The sequence below is a fragment of the Aquarana catesbeiana genome, linkage group LG02 (assembly GCF_042186555.1).
Source record: "Aquarana catesbeiana isolate 2022-GZ linkage group LG02, ASM4218655v1, whole genome shotgun sequence".
NCBI lineage: Eukaryota > Metazoa > Chordata > Amphibia > Anura > Ranidae > Aquarana > Aquarana catesbeiana.
Genome location: NC_133325.1, coordinates 778,121,035 through 778,138,621, shown reverse-complemented (window position 1 = coordinate 778,138,621; position 17,587 = coordinate 778,121,035). Strand labels below are relative to the sequence as shown.

General features: G+C 43.2%; 1 protein-coding gene across 2 annotated transcripts in view; it reads left to right on the top strand.

Annotated features, from left to right (window-relative positions):
• UPK1B (uroplakin 1B) overlaps positions 1 to 13,399 on the top strand; it is a 28,048-nt gene extending 14,649 nt beyond the window's left edge. Inside the window, exons 2-8 of one of the 2 annotated variants that reach the window (XM_073617392.1) lie at positions 1,739 to 1,823; positions 4,087 to 4,287; positions 6,785 to 6,859; positions 9,349 to 9,471; positions 11,563 to 11,742; positions 12,119 to 12,202; positions 13,098 to 13,399. In XM_073617392.1, coding sequence (XP_073473493.1) covers positions 1,758 to 1,823; positions 4,087 to 4,287; positions 6,785 to 6,859; positions 9,349 to 9,471; positions 11,563 to 11,742; positions 12,119 to 12,202; positions 13,098 to 13,148 — 780 coding nt within the window. In that variant the 5' untranslated portion in view covers positions 1,739 to 1,757 and the 3' untranslated portion in view covers positions 13,149 to 13,399. The remainder of the gene's footprint in view (positions 1 to 1,738; positions 1,824 to 4,086; positions 4,288 to 6,784; positions 6,860 to 9,348; positions 9,472 to 11,562; positions 11,743 to 12,118; positions 12,203 to 13,097) is intronic. The other variant, XM_073617393.1, reaches the window with a different exon arrangement.
• Positions 13,400 to 17,587: the final 4,188 nt, after the last annotated feature.

Genomic DNA, 17,587 nt, shown 5'->3' with positions numbered 1-17,587 from the left:
GATGTATGCAGAGAACAGCTTGCCAATGAGCAGTTCAATTTCTCATCCAGACATTGCTATGTGACACCAGTCCATCCCACTGCCTTCTTGTCTGTAGGCTGGTGATCCTGGAACACATCTGCTGGGGATGCTGGAACACCCCGCATTCTACCACTCTCCTGGAGAAAGCCTGAAAATTTAGTAGAAGTTGGTGTCTCAGAGAAGTTTATCGAAAATCTAGCCACACTTCTCCAAATACTACTTGTAATACCAGGATCTGGACAAATGAATACCCTCACAAGCAGAGCTCAGGCTTCCTGTCCAGTTTCCTCTCCTGTACTGAAATTGCTTACTCTGATTTCATTGCACACTGTAAGCTTCTCACAATGTGGCATTAGAAGCTGCAGTAAGTTCGATACAGCCTGCCTTATTTTCTGGCTGGAAAATGCCCAGCATCCTCTAGCACTTTCCCTCCCCAGCCTGACTGACTGTCGCTGCCCCCCTGTCATTCATGGGATTTCAGTTCTCGCAATCATAAAAGCTGAATATCAAACGTGGGCATCACCTAGGGTGTTCTGCATGCAACTATAGCCTGTCTATGAACGCCGATTCCTCCAGACTGACACCCACCCAATCAAGGCATTTGCATAACTCCTCCAAGAGCAAACCCTATGCTTGCATCAGAACTGGGGGCTCTTCAAGAGGAGCACAGAAGGCAGGGTGCTGTGATGTTTTCAGGAAGCTGCACTATATTGTCAAGTATTGGACACCTGCCTTTACACGCACATGAACTTTAATGGCATCCCAGTCTTAGTCCGTAGGGTTTAATATTGAGTTGGCCCACCCTTTGCAGCTATAGCAGCTTCAACTCTTCTGGGAAGGCCGTCCACAAGATTTAGGAGTGTGTCTATGGGGATGTTTGACCATTCTTCCAGAAGCGCATTTGTGAGGTCAGGCACTGATGCTGGATGAGAAGGCCTGGCTCAGTCTCTGCTCTAATTCATCCCAAAGGTGTTCTATTGGGTTGAGGTCAGGACTCTGTGCAGGTCAGGTAAGTCGCTCCACCCCAAACTCCCTCATCCATGTTTTTATGGACCTTGCTTTTTGCACTTGTGCACAGTCATGTTGGAACAGGAAGGGGCCATCCCCCAAACTGTTCCCACAAAGTTGGGAGCATGAAATTGTCCAAAATGTTTGCTTTGTGCACTGGTCAAAATCATTTGGTGGAGGGGGGATTATGGTGTGGGGTTATTTTTTTAGGGGTTGGGCTTGGCCCCTTAGTTCCAATGAAGGGAACTCTTAAGGCATCAGCATACCAAGACATTTTGGACAATTTCATGCTCCCAACTTTGTGGGAACAGTTTGGGGATGGCCCCTTCCTGTTCCAACATGACTACGCACCAGTGCACAAAGAAAGGTCCATAAAGACGTGCTAGTTTGGGGTACAGAAACTTGACTAGCCTGCACGGAGTCCTGAACTCAACCCACTTGATGAAAAGCATGGTATGCTCGAGACTGTACAGTTGTTGCTTCACGTATTGTATGGATGGTGTTCTTCAGTAATCCCTTAGCATTGGAGATCGTGTCCCTTCTTTTCTTTCTATTGATGATTTGTGGATGATTGGGAGCCCACCGTGACACCTCTCCTTAAAATTACTGATACAAGAGGAGTGACTCCCCCTACTAATGGGGTGTGTGTATAATTGTATTTCTTTGATTACCACAACTCAGTGTCTTTATGTTCTTCCATGTTTTGTAGGTAGTCATCTCTTGGAACAATGGCAGGAGACTCGGGAGTTCGTTGCTTTCAGGTCATCCTCATTTTTGGCAATGTGATAATTGGGGTAAGTAGACTTCTCGTCCATCGGTACTGTAAGTGAGGAAGAGACATACATAGTCTCTGGGGAAGCAAGCTGTAGCTTGCTAACTTTTAAAGGACCAGTTCATCCAGATGTAGTATTTTTTTTGCTAGACGGGGGGGCTGGTACTGGTAGGATATGTTAGACCCTTGGTTTTTTACAGTATGTCCTGGATACTCCAGCATGGAGATTTCATTGTCAGAATTCCTGTCTCTGTTCTGTCCACCTGGAAACTTTGGGTGTTTCTGCTCACCTTTGTCCTGTCTACTCCTGTTACATTCGTCATGATTCTATAGTAAAGAAAAATCCAGCAAACAGAATGAGAGAACACCTCATAATGGCCACAGAAGATAAGGAGACCGCAGACCTCCAATATTGAAATATCAGTCCGGGTTGGGTGGACTGAACCTTTTTCTGTCTGCTGTAGTCTTGCAGATATAAAACAAACTATTTAATTTAGCTAGGGTATTTTAGGTGTAAAAAAAAAAAAAAAAATGTATATCTCTGTGTGATCTGTGTTTTATTAAAGTTTGTTTGGTGTCCAGGCCAAGTTTAGCAGTGGCCAGTTAACCTGAGTATAATTTTAACCAACATTTAGTCAAAAAAAATCTCCCCTCTATAGCAGCAGGCATAACGATTACCTGTAATAAAGTATGCCCCACATCCTGCAGGCTGCTGATTCATGTAGAAATCATCTTCACAGGGTGCCTGGTCCTCTTCCTTGTGCTGAATTTCCAGCATAGTGGGGGGTTAATAGCTTTAGGTCTCTGGGCTGAACTGCATTCAAGGCAGTTGGACTGGGACATGCTCATTCTCTCCCTTCATCCACTGAGAAAAGTGCATGCATTGTTTATGTAGTGCCTACCACGACTTTCCGGAGTCTAATGGTGACTACCAGGGGGTAGGGAAGGCTGCCATACATTCTCTGGGTACAGGTTTTTGGGCATGGTGGGATATATACCAGAGAGGACGTTGGGCACCAGTCACTTTTATGCTTTAACAGAAGAGAAGTTTATTTCTCGGAACAGGAAAAATATGGGAGAGAGAGGAATAGGGCACAGGACCCCCTTAGTAACGATCAGCAATTGGGAGACTCTTAGACAAAAATAGGTGAAGTAAGGCAGACAACGGTACAGGAATAAGCTGAAGCTGAACCAGCAGACCTGTACTTTGTAGGACAATCTGTCTCCTCTAGAAACTAAACTTTACTGCTTCATGCACTGATTCTCTTGGATGAGTTCCCTCCTGAAGTCCTCCCAACCATTTCATAAGCCTCCAGCTCATGAAAAGTCCCCTCTGGTGCTTCCTTAGAACTCCATTCCTCCTAGAATCGCTTCCGGATCTTTGGCAGGCTTTTCTCCGCATGAACTTGAACACCCGCATAGGACTTGGTTAGGCTTGGGAGCCGGCAGCCACCTGGATAGGCCCCAGGCTTCGGGCCTATCAGCCAGGAACTCTACATACACCATCCACCCAGGCCAAAGCCCCGGGCGGGAACACCTGCCTGATCACCTGACTTCATTCATTAAATAACCTTTCCCAGCATGCTTAGCCGCGAATATGATTGGTTGAGAAAGGTATGTTTATCATAACCTGAACTTCACTGTAGCTCATCACTCTAATGTTAAAGGCAACAGCACCATGTGCTGACAGAAGGGAGAAGCCACAACTTAAAATGGAATTAACAGAAGTCATGTAATCACTTAATACTACAAATTAGCCAGGCTGACTATCACCTGGCATGCTAAATCTACCTATAGCCCTATTCTAGGGACAAGAGTGCTACAGTTACAACAAATATAATTTGATCTATGAAAGGAAGGAAGTCGGATGAATGGCAGGAGTCCCTCTTCCATTCAGATATTACAAATTTAGTGTAAATCATGCATGGGATTACCTCAGTAGATGAGGGGATGGGTCCATCAGATTATCTAGAATGAAATTCAGTCCAAAAACCCAAAGCTAATAACTGCCTTGCTGGAAGTTCAGTGCCAGGAAGAGGACCGGGCACTCTGCAAAGAATTGATACGTTAAGCGTTACAAGTAGGTTATGTAACTGCACAAACTTTTGATTAAACTTCAGCTGTAATTTGTCAGTTTTGTCAAAGTCTGAAAACTAGAAACATGCACAGGTGCGCATCTTAATTCATTGTGAAACAATGCCTAAAGGACTTGAAAAGGCATATTGCAGCCATGATGTGGTAACAAGAAATTTGGCCTCATTGTTTGTTTCTCTTTGTGCCCTCAGCTTGCCGGACTCGCCTTGACAGCAGAGTGCATCTTTTTCGTGACGGACCAGGAACGTCTCTACCCATTGCTTAATGCCACTGGTAACGATGACCTCTTTGCAGCTGCCTGGATTGGTATCTTCACTGGCTTCTGCTTCTTCCTGCTTGCCATCTTGGGTATTGTTGGCATCATGCATTCCAACAGGAGGATGTTAATGACGGTAGGTGCTCTGGGTTGATTTTGAAATTGAGTTTGTGTATACTGATCATTTTTTATTTGTTTTCAGACTAGGTACCGACCATTAAAAGCCTATTATCTGCCAACATCTCACATTGTAGCTTATATAGAAGTGGAAATGTTGCAAGCCTTTTCGATGTTGACCCAGATTGTAGACTGCTTGTTCCTCCTTTTCGTTGCACATTGTCTTGTCTGTCAGAAGTGGCTTCTGTGGTCACAAGGGTCATATGGTGTGATGTACAAAGATGATGGGGTAACCCTGAGACCCTAGGATGATCCTGTTACTAAAGGCGTTTAAAGTAGTTTTTGGAAAAGTTGTCTCTGGATTCTGTGTTGGCAGCTTCCCCACACCAAAGAATTTTATACTGTTTCCTTGGCTTGTAAGTGAAAAGTTAAGGCTAAGTGAATCCAAGATTGAAGCATTACACCAGGACGTAATCGTCCAAATATAGATTTGTTCCAAAATGATCCTCTCTGAGAGACTTAATCAAGAGCCAATGTGTTCCATGGGTCGTAGAGCGTCCCTTCTCCATGGGTCGTAGAGCGTCCCTTCTCCATGGGTCGTAGAGCGTCCCTTCTCCATGGGTCGTAGAGCGTCCCTTCTCCATGGGTCGTAGAGCGTCCCTTCTCCATGGGTCGTAGAGCGTCCCTTCTCCATGGGTCGTAGAGCGTCCCTTCTCCATGGGTCGTAGAGCGTCCCTTCTCCATGTGTCCAAAGATACTAAATATATTGTTTCTTTATAGACTTGATGAAGGGGTGCTCTGAGCTCCTGAAATGTGTTTGGTTCTATTATGAAGTCCTCTTATTTTGGAATACATTTATATATGTGAATGATCCAGGTGTGACTTGCAAGTGAATCTGAAACTGAAGCACTACAGCAGGAGGTAACAATATAGATTTATTCCAAAATGAGAAACTTTAAAGCTGAACACCTGGAATGCAGCTTCTTTGGAAAAAGTGAAGGGTCCAATGAGGTGCATGATGCCTCCTGGGCTTATCTCTATTCTTTAAATCTGACAAGGTTTTTAGAACTCCTGGAAGACCACTTTTGCTGTAGTTCAAGAGCCTGATGCTGGACTTTCTGGTCTCTGCATTTTGAACAGTAGAGTCGCTCCCTCCCCCCTACCCAATCACATGAGCCTTTTGTATTAATGTGAAAACATTCACAAAATACAGAGGCTTCTGTGAGTGGGCACAAAGTGGAGGGGCAGCACTCTGTGTGCTTTTTCTCCTCTTCAAGTGTCTGACGTAAATCGAAATAAGCTTCGTTGGACTTAACTCATAGTGTACCTTCACCTTTTTTTACAAAGCTTTAAAACACATTGGCTCTGTGATGAAGTCTATCAGGGGCCAGGGAGGGGGAGTGGCACTTCCATTAGGGCTGGGGGGGCGCTACTTCCATTAGGGGCCGGGGGTGGGAGCGCTGTTTCCATTAGGGACTGGGGGGGGGGGGGGGGGGAGCAACGTTTCCATCTGGGGGGGGGGGGGGGGGGGGGGGGGAGGCCACTTCATCCAACGTGAGAATACTATTGTATCTTTGTAGCACTGAGTAAGGGTGTTCTGACCTCCTGAAATGCGTTTTGGTTCTATTATGAAGTCCTCTAATTTTGTAATAAAATATGATTATCTCCACACTTGGCGTTTTTTAATCTCCTATGTTGCATTTGTGTATGGTTGGAATGTTAGAAGTGTACTCCTACCTGGAAAACTTTACTGGAAATCATTTGGCATCAGTGGCGGCTGGTGTGTGGTGGGTTTTTTTATTTTTTTTTCCGGCACTCACCCCATCGTGGCAGGCAGCGTGGTGCAGTGGCTCGACTACGAGTGTCCTCTCCTCCATGGCAGCTTCTAACTCCTCCCCCTCCTAAGCGTCCAATAGGATCGCCTGTCCAGTCAGTCAGGTGACCGGTGTCAACCCGCTTCCTGATTGGCTGTTGTAACACACATGGGTGGGCTCGGAGCACACTCTCTGCAACCAGAGCCCACCCTATATTGAAGCCTGTTAGAGCTTCTGCTTAAAAAAAAAAAAAAAGTAAAATGAATAAAAAATAAAAACACCCCCCTCTGCTATGGAATCCATGTGTCGGTGTCCTAAAAAAAGGGGCCGGACACATGAATAAGGGAGGCGGCGCCTGTGTGCCCTTAATGGATGGCCCGCCCCTTTTTGGCATACCTAGCCTACCAAAGGATTTATATCCTCCACCACCACCTTCTCCCCCCTCATTCCCTTTTTTTTTTTTTTTTTTTTTTCCCCAATTTTGGGTTTTTTTTGTTGAATAGAATAACTGTCAACTGCCACCACCCTGCCCAAGGACATTCTGAAAACCCTTCTCAGTATTATCATAGACCGTGATTTTTGACTCTCAAGCTTCATTGTGACTGCATCTGGTACCATTAATAGTGTGTTGTACAAATGCAAAAATAGAATCTTTTTAACATGTAAATCTTCTGTGTTTTTTTTTTTTTTTTTTGTATATAGTATTTAATCCTGATGTTTATCGTCTATTGCTTTGAAGTGGCCTCTGCGATCACTGCAGCAACGCAAAGGGACTTTGTAAGTATGGCTAGGAGTTGTATAAAAGGGAAACTTTTATTAAAATGGTTGTGAATTGTAAGATGGTGGAAGGTGTAGATGGATGTCTATCACCACCACACTCCACCAGTAGTGGTCCCTCCAAAGTGAGATGATGGACCTGATCATTGTCTGAAACGTGGGGCTGTCAGAGCCTTTGCTCTATAAAGTCTTGGCAGGAAAAAACTATCATCTGCTTTCTTCCCCTCATTTCAGCAGACCACCCCCAACATCATCCTGACTCCTGAATTCAGCTAGTGTGCCAAGGAGGAATTTGGGGAAGGGGAGATTTTGACACCATCTGAGCTAGCTTGTTGACAAAGAGCAGTACAGTCAATGGCTGCGCAGAGGCTGTGTGTCAGCACAAGTCTGATCATTGGAGGGAAGGCAGGCTGTGCTCCCAGCACAGCCAGAAAACTGACCACACCGGGATGGCTGTGTGCTCATGCCTAGCGTGGTCAGTTTGAAATAGGAATGTAGGGGGACTGGCAGGATCACTAGATATTTCAAACAAAGGAAGCAATACAAAGGAAACAAGATACTACTTCTTTTTTTTTTTTTTTAACACAAGTGGATAGTACAACAAGCACATATCAGGAATATGAAATGTTGGGGTAATGCATTCTTTAATCTCAAAGTCTGGCAGTTGTCTGTGGTTGGCTAATCTCCACTACTATTGAGTTTCATATTTGTGTGAAATACAATTTTGACTTGGTTTTTCAGATTACCTATTTGATCTGGACTGAAGTCAATGGGGCTCTGTATTTGGTTTGTCTTTTGGAGGGCTGCTCTACAATCTATCCTCGAGTGAGGAGCCCTCTGATGAGTGTTTTTGGGTTAAGTTGTGTTACTTGAGGCGTTCAAAAAATGGCAACTTTGAAAAATTAAATGGAGGAATTCCAGGCATGGATATTTTATACCTAGTTACATTGGACAAGCTTGGACCAACTATGGATATACCATACCTGGACAATGCCCTTGGAAGCTGGAAGATATATGAAAAAGTGGACACTGCTACTCCAGTGATCCCCACTAGATTCTGAGTCCCAGCTTCTGAGAGGCTGCCCTGCTACATTATGGCTTGGCTGGTTGGCACAGGCTCCATTCAGAGAATGCTTTGTGTGTCTCCCTCAATAAATACGTTGAATTCTCTGGTTGGACAAGGTGGAGAGACTCAACCAAAAAACTTCATACCTTGAATTCTTCTTTAACCCGGGGGTCTCCAACCTTTCTAAACAAAGAATCAGTTGACTATCTCTTAGACTTTCGAGGGGGCTGAAATGTGGCCAGAGGGAGTAGAAAAGGCCCCCAAAAGCGAGGAAACAATGCCTCAGGCTTGGTCAATGGGAGGAATTCCTCATTTCCCCATCTTTGCTGTTAGTGGAAGGAATAGGGCCTCATTGTTGGAGTCAGTGGGAAGAATAGTGCCACCTATCAATTTGAGGAATAGTGCTTCGTATAGTTGGGAGGAATAGGGCTGGCTAAAGGCAAGCAAATGGTTGCATCCAGCCCACGGGCTTCAGTTTAGAGACCACTGCTTTTAACCTATAAAAGTAAGGCTTGGTCTACCTGTGCAGTTTCAGTTTGGGGGTAGCAAATTAGGCAGTTGAGCCTCTTCTTTCCTTCTTCCCCCCCCCCCCCCCCCTTTTTTTTTTTTTCTTTATTTTTTACGCACCACCTTCCCCTTTGGAGCTAGGCCTCCCAGCCCTTTAGGGGTTTAGGATGCCGGGAGGAGCGGCAGGGTTTATGATCATATGACCGCCGTGACATGGCAGTCACATGATCGGAAAGCACCTGATCTCAGGTAGCGTTTGGGAGTTTCCTGTTTTAGCTGCCAGTAACTGTGCCAGGAGCGTGCATGGTGCACACTCCTGGCACAGCTGTAGTCACACCAATTCACGCAAATCTGCGGCTGCTGGGTACCAAGGCCCACCTGCCGAGAGGCCGCATATTTGCATGCGGCCTGCGCCAACGGATTGAGCTACAAGGTCAGCCAGACAGGAATGTACACATTCCATGGCCACAATGCTTTGCTTCAGGGGGGTTTTAAAAATGCTCCCCTCCTGTTAATTTTTTTTTTTTTTTTTTTTTTTTTTTATTAAAAAAAAGTGATCCCCCTCTATGATCTTTTGGCTCCACTGCATCCAAACCAAAAATGATTATGTGTTCATTGAGGAAAAAATGCAAGGCCTTCACTTGAAAGACACTTTTGCAAAATGGGTGACCTCCGGTGATTAGTAAGCAGCAGGGCAGTCACTCGTCGCAGGACCCAGAATCTAGTGGAGGTCACTGGAGTTGCAATGCTTCCATGGAGGTCCCCCAGATACGGCATATACATAATTACATTGGTCAAAGCTATACACCCAATGAATGCTTATATCGTTATAATTTACAAGGATGTATACAGATGGGAGCTGTCGTATCATTCCTATTGTAACATTTATTTAATTTTATTTGTATTTATTTTTTAGTTCACGGTCAATCTTTTCCTGAGGCAAATGCTGGAATCCTACCAGAAAACCAATTTCGCGAACAACGATGACCAGATTAAGTCCCAGGACTTAACCAAAACATGGAACTATCTCATGCTTATGGTAACGTCAATTCCCTTGCAGGATTTATAATTATGTTGTATCACTTTTGTGTTTAATGCAATCACTCTTAGAATGGTCTATGGGTGTCCCTGTAAATCATCTCCATGTTAATGGCCACTTCTGATGCAAAGCTGGTGGCGTGGAGAGATGCTATAAGACAGTCGCCCACAGATTTTTATGGGTGCTTGGAGTGATTTTTCAGTTGCACAAGAATCTTTCCTGATCAACGACTTGAGTGAAAGCCTCCTGGATTGAAGCTTGGTCTTTGAATTTGGGGCAAGACCAAATGTCTAGAAGCGACACTGAGGGGTTGATTTACTAAAACTGGAGCGTGCAAAATCTGGGGCAGCTCTGCATAAAAACCAATCCGCTTCCAGGTGTTTTTTTTTTTTTTTTTTTTGTCAAACTTTAATTGAACAAACTGAAGTTAGAAGCTGATTGGCTACCATGCACAGCTGGTGTCTGTGGATGACGATTCATAGATGACTCGTGTTGGGACACTTTTCAACTTGTAGCTGGCAAAAAACCTTGCAAGATGAGGTGTGTACATGATCCCCAGGAGGTTTTCTGGGTATCCTCAAGGGTCAGGCATGTTTGGCTGCCCCCTATAACAGTAGTGGTCAACTTTTTCCTGATATGGGAGGTCTCAAGCATGGCCCCTGATGTCCTCAAAGGGCCACACATAAAATTTAAGCAAACATTTAATTCGGAGACAGCAGGCACACAACCGAATATAGTCAGACCATGGAAATGATACAAGAGATGGTCAGAGACTGTGGACATATTGCAGGAGATTGTTGGAGACTGTAAACATGTTAAAGGAGTTCAACAAAATGGTGTATGTGTGTGTGTGTGTGTGTGTGTGTGTGTGTGTGTGTGTGTGTGTGTGTGTGTGTATATATATATATATATATATATATATATATATATATATATTCTCCCCCTGTTGCAACAGGTCGTCTGTGTGGGGCCGCCATTTTGTTGAAGTCTACTGGAGCCTGACCAGCTGATCCGGTCTGGCTTGCACCAGTCTATCCACATGCTTATATGACTGATATAGGTATGAGCATGGCTTTTTTTCAGCTGGAGCTTGGTGGAATTCAGTTCCACCACCTCTGGCTCAGGCCCTGTGCTCCCTGCTCAGCACTATCACTTGTAAAACACAGAAGTCCGACTTCTGTGTTTACAAGTGACAGCTTTTCTCTCAGCATTCCCCACAAAACGGGTCTCATGAGTGGCTCCCACTGAGTGCAGGATGGGGACAAGGAAGATGTGGGTGCCTGGGGTGCAGTGCAGATGCCAAACCCCCCAACTGGATGATCTCCCTGCAAGTGAGAGAGGCGGAGGCCATTTACAGTGTGCGGGGAGGTCCAAAAGTCAGCTGGGAAGAGGGGTGAAAGTGAGATGGGGATGCAGAGGTAAACGGCTATGGAAGAAGGCGGAACTCTGCACTGTGTGTGTGAAGCAACCCTGAACTGTGCACATAATGCACTCCTGGTATTTTATGCCACTTTTAAGACCCTCCCACTGTTAGTGAAATATGACCACACCCAATATTTGATGCTGTTTTGGAGGGTGTGTGTGGGGGTCAAGGGTTTTTTTTTTTGGGGGGGGGGTCATAGTTGAGTTCCTGCACCTATTTTCTGAGAAAAAGAAAAAGCCCTGGGTATGAGCGGTATTTATATTGTTTCATGCTAAAGGAGTTATTGGAGACTGGGGACATACTTAAGGAAACGGTAGAAATCTCTACTATAACAGGGCAATAGGGAAACTGCTAGAAGGGGCCCTAGGGGTCACTTACAGTGGCAAGGTTGGGTGCCAGGGCCCTAGTAAGTTTGAACATACAATATCCTCCTTGGTGTGCAAGAGTATGGCATTAGTTTTGTTTAGTAGGTTTAGTGAGGTAACCATGTGGGCCTGTTACAAAGTGCCAAGCCTAGCAAGAACATTTTCTTGTAGGGTGAATATTTTTTTTCTATATCTATATCTATATATCTCATTCTGAGATCTTCTCAATCACTGCATAAAATGTTATTAATTGGAGGTAGCAAAGCATTTTAATCTAAAGAGATGTTGCCGTTGCTTTTGCAGAAGCAGTGCTGTGGTGTGAACAGCCCCTTGGACTGGCAAGTATATAACTCCACGTTCCGGACCAACAACCCCGACTCCTCCTACCCCTGGCCTCAGCAGTGCTGCGTCATGAACAATCTAGGACAACCTTTGAACCTTAATGGATGCAAGCTGGGCATCTCGGGATACCTAAATTTAAATGTAAGGATCTTCACTATGAATGCCATAAGATGGCTTCTAAGGTAGTCATCTACATAAAGGGCATGCTCTTCTATAGTTGGTTGTTTCTTTGGGCCCAAATATACCTGTGCCATTCAACTAACTAATCCCACCACCTGAAACTTTATCCTAATACGGATTTTATTCAAGAAATACTTATGCTATTTTTTTTTTTTTTATTTATTTTTTTTTAAAATTAAGGTAGGCCCCCCAAAAAATAAATCTATTGTTATTGCATTGGGGGGGGGGGGGGTCACCCTGGTTAATGATGACTACCCCCCCCCCCCCCTTTCTTCTTTTTTTTTTTTTTTTTTTTTTTTATTTTTATTAATGAATTTTTTTCTCTTCCATTCTGTAGGGCTGTTACGACTTAATTGTTGGTCCATTGAATCGCCATGCCTGGGGTATTTGTTGGTTCGGATTTGCAATCCTGTGCTGGACGGTAAGTTTGCTCTCACAAATAAGAATATGGATTTGGTAAAAAAGAATTTTGAGATCTTTCCCTCCTCAGAAAGGTTGATTGGGCTTTAAAAGTGAACTTCTAACGTTAATTCCTGGAGGCTACAAATTGAAGTCTGCATTTGCTATCGTGCTCACTTACATCATCACTAACTCAGTACTGGTATCCTGTAAAGATATACCAGTTCATGGAGGACGTTGATGGACTGAGTCAAAAACTGGCTTCCCGTTACACTCAGGACTCCATTGGTGAGGTCCACTGGTCTCATGCTGGGTCCCTCATGGAAAGTTAAAGTATAGCTTGCATCCTTCAAGGAAAGTTTTATGTATTTCATGCTACACTTCAGAAATGCAAAGTCGGACGCCTTTAAAATTGCAGAGGTGGAAACTGAGACTAGCCAATCCTATGTTGCAGTACCCAAAAGATCAAGGCCAGCATTGGGGTTTGAAATTGGACAATTGGCAATGCCTCCCAGGGCTCTAAGGGCCCCCTTACAACAACAGTAGTTGCGTATTCCTGCTATATCTGCTCTCTGCTTTGCAGTTCGCATTGCACGTAGCTCTGTTCTTGCTGTAATATTGTGTACCTGCTCCTACTCTCAAGACATCTGTGTTTTGTACAGTTCCTGAGGCTTCCTTTTTTGATGCTCTGTTGTGTGACTTGTCATGCAACGGCCCCATGAGAAGTTGGGGGTGAGCCACTCCCTTTACGATTCTGTTGGGTGCAGAATCCTGACATGGTGGTGTTTCAGATCATTTAAACATTCCACTGCATACGTATATGCCAATAAGTTTTAAACATTGGGGGGGTCATAGGTTAGTTTTTGTCTGTGGGCAATATTTGTTCTAATTGTATTTATTTTTTATCCTTTTTTTAGTTTTGGGTGCTGCTTGGAACCATGTTCTACTGGACCAGAATTGAATATTAAAAAAATCTTACTGCTGTCGCCAACTTTAGAGAGACCTGCCATCACTTGGCCAATACAGAAGACAGGAGCTAAATACACCCTCAGATCACCCGGTTACTTGTTCTGACTAAAGAAATATTGGCCAAAGGACTTGTGGGGACAGGGGTTTTTCTATGCTACCCATCACATGATGCAGAAACTTTCAATTTAGGAGTCTTCTGAACATTTTATTTTGGACTCTTTTTTTTTTCCCTTTTTCCCCTTTTTTCCCTTTTTTTTTTTTTTTTTTTTTTTTTTTTTTTTAATGTATGTGTATATAAATGTAAACACCGCTATCCAAAATGAAGATGCACCTAATAATGTCTGGAAGCTGTGAAAATTAGAATTTAATGTTGTTCTATAGACTAGGGCCTTAGGAGCGATTTCCCCTTCTATTATGTAATCAAAAACCTCTGTCCCCATAATTACGGCTTGCTAGGCATGGGATGCCTATTTGGACGAGATACACTCTAGCAAAGTGAAGTCCATGTTCAAATTTTGGTCACCTGACTATAGTAATTGAGCACTGCTGGCTATGAGTTGCTCATCTTGACCGCCATAGCTGGATGATGGCACATACCATCTGAAAAACCAAGTGTGTACAACCTCCAAATGATCAGGACAGTTTTTCTATTGTGCAATTAATTGCATGATGCAGAATATGATGTTGGGTTGTCTAGGGTATTGGGAAGGTACGCTCATGTAGTTTTAGTGGTTGCATTCATTGGTCGATGAACATGGATCACTGTAGACCTTATAAGTAGAGCAAACCCTTTTTTAGTGTATGTTTTGAGTCGATGCCACAAATAAATTATTAGAGAAATAATTTAGAGCCACACTGCATGTGGAAGGGACACTCCACCCAGTCCTCCACTTGGAGTCAAGGGAAGGTGACGAGGCCCAGGGTTGGAATGGCACCCGCAAGCTAGGAGCTTTGAGTGGTGGCCTGGACCATAAAATTAACGTGGTGATGTATGAACCTTGCTGGCGTCTGTGGCTCGTTCTTTGCCCATTATAGACCGCCTCTGCACTTTTTTATTGGGCAAAAGTACAAATTTCAAACTGCAGGGAACTCCAGGGAACTGTCTTACTGCATGACACTACAGTCCATGAAGAGCCCTGGCCACCATGTGTCCAATCAAAATTAATCTTTCACTTTTTTTCTGATTTACAAAGAATTGATGAAAGCTGATTTGATTATTGTAGGTCAGGGTACATCACTCCAATATAATGAAGCCCATTTTTCTTTCTTCTTCCTTCTTCTTTTTTTTTTTTTTTTCTTTTTTTTTTTTTTTTTTTTAAGGTCACCCATTGTATCTTCTGTTACATTTTAATTTTCTTTCCTTTTTTAATATTTGGATTAAAGTTTGAGAACTCTGCTTGTTTTTATACAGCTGTGCTTATTCCTGCGTCAGTGTTATGGTGTTCTTTTATGTTCTATTGTTTTCATAAATGGAGGTTTTAATCCCGACCAAGAAAAATGACCCACAAAAAAAACTAAAAAAAAAAGACCCACAAAAAGGACTCAAAAGTTGTGGTGGGTGTGTGTCCCCCCCCCCCCTCCCCCCCCCCCCCCCCTCCCCCCCTCCCCCTTAGATTCTAAAACAAAACTATTTTTAAAGTGTTACTAAACCCACAACAGTAAAATCAGTCTGTATATGCAGTAAAGCGTGCTTGTTATACTCACTGTGAAACCTAAGGGGGTTAATCCTCTCAATTGTGTTTAAAAAAAAAAAAAAAAAAAGCTGTTTGATCCCGTCTTCTCTGATCCTTCCCTCCTTCCACTGTCCCCTAATAATTTCCCGATAACAGTCTATGGAGTCATCCTGCACATGCTCAGTTTGGTGTGTATTGCTAAGGATTGTTTAGTTTTTCTTGGAAGAGTTCATTTTGGTCAGCAAAGGGAAAATCCGCACTGTCCAGACAGAGGGTCAGGGGTCTTGCAGTCTCATAGCACAGTCTGAAAACTCCTCCTACAAGCTTTAACCAGACACTGATAGAAGTCACAAAACTGCTATATACTGCTGATGAGAAAAGCAGTTTTTATATTTGCTAAAATAATTGCATTTCCATGTTCTGTGTACTGTGGGAGACCAGATATAGTGAATGCAGGGTCCTGGGTTTAGTAACACTTTAAAAATCATCTAAGATTCTTTTTTTTTTTTTTTTTTTTTTTTTTTTTTTCCTTTTAGACACCTCAGTGAGAGATGACGTGTGTGTGTGGTATTAGCCACTTAGAGTGGTTGTAAACCCTGTTACACCACTTGGACCTATAGGTAAGCCTATAATGAGGCTTATCTGTAGGTACTGTAAATATCTCCTAAAGTTGAACTGTTTAGGAGATATTTACCATATAGGCTTGCGCCAACCTCATTGGCGCAGGCGCACTGAAGAAACGGCCTGCTCGTGCTGTTTCTTCAGGGCCAATGTCATGACCGGCAGCTCCCAGCGGTGTACGGGGGCAGTTGCAACTGTTTAAAGCTAAGGTAAGTATTTTATAATGAGCTAGTATGTGATGCATACTAGCTCATTATGCTTTTTGTCTTGTGTGTGTGGTGGGGTTTTTTTTTTTTTTTTTTTCTTTTTTTTTTTTTGGGTTTACAACCACATGGGGGGTAGCCAAAATGCTCAGACTTGGGGGAAAATGTTCCACTTTTGAAAAAAAATTGAATTTTGTTATATATTGTGAAACTAATAAAGTATGATTTTGTGTTCTAAACACACCTCAGAATCCATAATTGTCTGTTTTTTCAGTCTCTGCATAATAATTTAATAAAATTTTATATAATGCAGTGCCCAACTTTTTCCACTTTCTTATTTCTTTTTCTTCTTTCTTTTTCTTCTTTCTTTTTCTTCTTTCTTTTTCTTCTTTCTTTTTCTTCTTTCTTTTTCTTCTTTCTTTTTCTTCTTCCTTTTTTCTATTTTTCCCTTTTTTTTTTTTTTTTTTTTTCTTCTTTTCTCTTTCTTCTTTTCTCTTTCTTTCTTCTTTTCTCTTTCTTTCTTCTTTTCTCTTTCTTTCTTCTTTTCTCTTTCTTCTTTTCTTCTTCCTTATTTTTTTTTTTTTTTCTTTACTATATTGCCAAAAGTATTGGGACACCTGCCTTTACATGAACTTTAATGTCATCCCAGTCTTAAGCCTCATACATGCAGTACGATTGTTGACAGACTATTGTCCTAAAATCTTACCATTTAGTACGCTTCTTTTGACAAATGTTGGATGGCAGGCTAGTAAATTTTCGGCGGACAACAGTTTGACGTCAGATTTTCGTATGGTCAGTACACAAATCTGTCGCACAAAAGTCGAAAGTACAAACACGCATGCTCGGGATCAATGCTCACCAAACATGAAACTAGCAGAAGGGGCCCAAAGGGTGGCGCTCAAGAGCTGAAATTCATCGTAGTAAGTCACTACATTTGTGTTTGTTGGCCGACAATTATGTGCCGTTAGTATGCAAGACAAGATCCTGGCACACGCCCTCTGGACAAACATCAGACACTCGGTTGGCCAACAATCGTACCTTGTGTACAAAGCTTAAGCCCGTAGGGTTCAATATTGAGTTGGCCCACCTTTTGCAGCTATAACAGCTTCTGGGAAGGCCGTCCACAAGGTTTAGGAGTGTGTCTATGGGAATGTTTGACCATTCTTCCAGAAGTGCATTTGTGAGGTCAGGCACTGATGTTGGACGAGAAGGCCTGGCTCGCAGTCTCCGCTCTAATTCATCCAAAAGGTGTTCTATCAGGTTGAGGTCAGGACTCTGTGCAGGCCAGTCAAGTTCTTCCACTCCAAACTCGCTCATCCATTTCTTTATGGACTTTGCTTTGTGTACTGGTCAATCATTTGGTGGAGGGGGCATTATGGTGTGGGGGTTGTTTTTCAGGGGTTGGGCTTGGGCCCCTTAGTTCCAGTGAAGGGAACTCTTAGGGTGTTGTCATACAAAGACATTTTGGACAATTTCATGCTCCCAACTTTGTGGGAACAGTTTGGGGATGGCCACTTCCTGTTCCAACATGACTGCACACCAGTGCACAAAGCAAGGTCCATAAAGACATGGATGAGCGAGTTTGGGGTGGAGGAACTTGACTGGCCTGCACAGAGTCCGGTCCTAAACCCAAATGACCACCTTTTGGGATGAATTTGAGCGAAGACTGCGAGCCAGGCCTTGTCAGCCAACATCAGGGCATGACTTTACAACTTGGATGCTGTGAACCTTTTTGTGTGTGTAAAGAGAGGCGTCCCAATACTTTTGGTAATCTAATGTATCTTCGTACATAGAATTTTTCTAAACTGACCCTCTTCATTGTTGCGGTTCTGTATCCTCTAAAGGCCTATTATTCTCTCTAGTTGCCAGAATGGGTGTGACTTTAGGAAAAGGTAGGGTTTCAGTGACACAAAGCCTGGAGCAATCCTAAATTGCTTGCAT